Source organism: Solea senegalensis, unplaced genomic scaffold (genome assembly GCF_019176455.1).
Source record: "Solea senegalensis isolate Sse05_10M unplaced genomic scaffold, IFAPA_SoseM_1 scf7180000015246, whole genome shotgun sequence".
In the NCBI taxonomy this organism is placed as follows: domain Eukaryota; kingdom Metazoa; phylum Chordata; class Actinopteri; order Pleuronectiformes; family Soleidae; genus Solea; species Solea senegalensis.
This window is the reverse complement of record NW_025321274.1, coordinates 3,711-7,364: the sequence shown is the minus strand read 5'-3', so window position 1 is coordinate 7,364 and position 3,654 is coordinate 3,711. Positions and strand designations below refer to the sequence as shown.

Here is a 3,654-nt window from a genome sequence, read left to right as displayed (position 1 = left end):
TGTCTGACAGAGAGGACAGCTGCACTCCTATGGTGCCCTCTGCTGACTTTCTGACTCTTTCCAGAGCCTTCTTGTCAGCCTGAGAGCTGCTCCTGAACCACACCAAGATGTTGTGGGTGAGGACGCTCTCCACAGAGCACCTATAGAAGGACAGCAGCAGGTCCCGGGACACGTTGACCCTTCTCAGTGACCTCAAAGTACAGACGCTGCTGTGCCTTTTTCACAAGGGCATTGGTGTTAGTCCCCCATGTGAGGTCCTGAGAAATGTACGTTCCCAGAAACCTGAAGTCACTGACCCTCTCCACCAGGTCTCCCCCAGTGTGTCCTCGCAGGCGCACGGGATTATCGATAAATCCACAGGAAGTGACTGTGATTCACACACACGTGCCTGACATGACTCAGCAATAATTGTATCAACATGATTTTGACAAGGTTCCTTTATGTGAAGCATCATCATGAATAAAAACATGTACACACACACACACACACACACATGCGCACACACACAGGGAGTGTCACTTAGAACAGAGTGGGAGTGGTTCCTGGTTCCCTCTCCCTCACACCTGCAGTTTGACAATGGGAGAAGGAGGAGCCGAGAGGCTCCGCCCACCGCCGCGTCACATGTTGTTGACATCAGAGCTCAAACCTGTTTCAAACCTGTCAGAATTCTGAGGAAGTGAAACTCAGACAGTGGTGGTGACAGAGCGGTGAAATGGCAGGAGTTCAGCTGCAGAGAGAAACCTTGTCTTGTTCCATCTGTTTGGATCTTCTGAAGGATCCTGTGAGTCTCACCTGTGGACACAGCTTCTGTAAGAACTGTATTAAAGACCACTGGGACTCAGAGGAGCAGAGGAGGATCTACAGCTGCCCTCAGTGTAGAGAGGACTTCACACCGAGGCCTGACCTGAAGAAAAACACCATGTTAGCAGATTTAGTGGAGGAGTTGAAGAAGACTGAACTCCACGCTGCTCCTGCTCATCACTGCTATGCTGGAGCTGAAGATGTGGCCTGTGATGTCTGCACTGGCAGGAAACTGAAAGCTCACAAGTCCTGTTTGGCTTGTTTGGTCTCTTACTGTGAGGAACATCTCCAGCCTCATCATCAATCACCTGCATTTAAGAAACACAAGCTGGTGGAGCCGTCCAAGAACCTCCAGGAGAACATCTGCCCTCGTCACGACGAGGTGATGAAGATGTTCTGCCGCACTGATCAGAAGTGTATCTGTTATCTCTGCTCTGTGGACGAACATAAAGACCACGACACGGTCACAGCTGCAGCAGAGAGGACGCACAAGCAGAGAGACCTGGATCTGAGTCGAGAAGAAGTCCAGCAGAGACTCAGGGACAGAGACAGAGACGTGAAGGTGCTTCAACAGGAGAGGAAGACTCTCACTCTCTCTGCTGATAAAGCCGTGAAGGACACAGACGAGAGCTTCACTGAGATGATGGGTCTCCTGCAGAAGAGAAGCTCTGACGTGAAGCAGCAGATCAGATCCAAGCTGGAAACTGAGGTGAGACGAGTCACAGACGCCGAGGAGAAGCTTCAGCAGGAGATCACTGAGCTGAAGAAGAGAGAAGCTGAACTGAAGCAGCTCTCACTCACACAAGACCACAACCAGTTTCTCCTCAACTACCGCTCACTGTCAGCACTCAGTCCGTCCACACACTCATCCATCAACGTCCGTCCTCTGAGACACTTTGAGGACGTGACGGTGGCTGTAGCAAAGCTCAGAGGTCAACTGCAGGACGTCCTGACCGTGACGTGGACAGACATCTCACTGGCTGTGGCTGAAGTAGATGTTTTACTGACAGAACCAGAACCAGAACCAAAGACCAGAGCTGAATTCTTCAGATATTCACAGGAAATAAAACTGGATCCAAACACAGTTCACACACTTCTGTTATTATCTGAGGGAAACAGAAAAGTGACATTTATGAATAAAGATCAGTCTTATCCTCGTCACACAGACAGATTCATTGGTTATCGTCAGGTCCTGAGTGAAGAGAGTCTGACTGGACGTTGTTACTGGGAGGTGAAGTGGACAGGAAGAGGAGGAGTTTGTGTAGCAGTGACGTACAAGAACATCAGCAGATCAGGTTCACATGAATGTGTTTTTGGATTAAATGACAAATCTTGGGCTTTAATTTGTGACCAAAACAAATGTCAGTTTGTTCACAACAGAATCAGGACTGACGTCTCAGATGTTAAAGTCTCCAGAGTGGGAGTTTACCTGGACCACAGAGCAGGTCTTCTGTCCTTCTACAGAGTCTCTGACACCATGACTCTGATCCACAGAGTCCAGACCACGTTCACTCAGACTCTCTATGCTGGAGTTTGTCTTTATTCTTCACCTGGAGACACAGCAGAGTTCTGTAAACTCAAATAATCTGGAGTTCTTTCAGCAGCAGTGAGTTTAACTCTGAGTTTAAATCTTTAACTTTTGACTTTTGAATTCAAACTGTGAGCAACTTTATTGACAAAGTTTCTTTCATTTGCTCATTTTGTTAAGTGTATTTGAGTCATGGTTAAGTGTATCTGATTCAGAGTTAAGTGTATTTGATTCATAGTTAAGTGTATTTGATTCATAGTTAAGTGTAGGTGATTCATAGTTAAGTGTATTTAATTTATGGTTAAGTGTAGTTGATTCATAGTTAAGTGTGTTTAATTCATGGTTAAGTGTGTTTGAGTCATAGTTAAGTGTATTTGATTCATAGTTAAGTGTATTTGATTCATGGTTAAGTGTATTTGATTCATGGTTAAGTGTATTTGATTGTTTTATTGATTGTAGGAATCAATAAAAGTTGGGATTTTTAAACTCTATCCATGGTTGTTTTACCTGATCATCAAATCTCCACAACAACACACTCACACACACGCACACACACACACACACACACACACACACACACACACACCGACACTGGGATTTTAGATTTCTGATTAAATCTTAAATTGTCATGTCATTTATTTATTTATTTATTTGTCCGTCTATTGTCGCCTTCTAGTTGTAGTCGGAACGTTGGAATTTCCAACTTGGAAAAGTCCGAGCGATGTCACCGACTCCCGACATGGGATTCCAACATGGCTGCCACTCAACAACAACGCTACTATTACCGTTAAATACGGTTGTACTGGTTAACGTTAGGGTCTATGAATGCATTATTTTTACTGAGTATCCTCACTTAGAATGTTGTATAAGTGTGTGTGTGTGAGACAGACAGACAGACAGACAGACAAGGAAATGTTTGACTGTGTTTCCCCTGCAGGCTGTTCTTACATTTCACTGTGTTCAACCCACAACATTCACATGATATGAATTATTCATGACATCTACACACACTGTTTCTGCGTGTGTGTGTGTGTGTGTGTGTGTGCGTGTGTGTGTGTGTGTTCACAGCTAATAACTCATGTCTGCTGCTGCTGATTGTTGTTGTGCACAGATTTCATTTCTCCTCCACTCAGTCTTTTCCTGTCGCGTGATTCAAAACAACAATGAAAACACAGACAGTGAGGACAGTGTGTGTGTGTGTGTGTGTGTGTGTGTGTGTGTGTGTGTGTGTGTGTGTGTGTGTGTGTGTGTGTGTGTGCGTGTGTGTTGACAGACCTGCAGAGGGATAAGACTTGGTTTTAAAGGGATGGACAAAAAAACCGATT

At 45.2% G+C, this 3,654-nt stretch overlaps 1 protein-coding gene across 1 annotated transcript; it reads left to right on the top strand.

The window, feature by feature from the left end:
- Positions 1–670: 670 nt before the first annotated feature.
- LOC122762092 (tripartite motif-containing protein 16-like) lies at positions 671–2,569 on the top strand. Its single transcript, XM_044017273.1, has one exon. It carries the CDS (start codon positions 713–715, stop codon positions 2,384–2,386), a length of 1,674 nt encoding a protein of 557 aa, XP_043873208.1. The 5' UTR covers positions 671–712; the 3' UTR covers positions 2,387–2,569.
- The last annotated feature ends 1,085 nt before the right edge of the window (positions 2,570–3,654 follow it).

Coding starts and splice junctions, on each gene's coding strand:
- LOC122762092 (XM_044017273.1), top strand. CDS start 713: ATGGCAGGAGTTCAGCTGCAGAGAGAAACCTTGTCTTGTTCCATCTGT.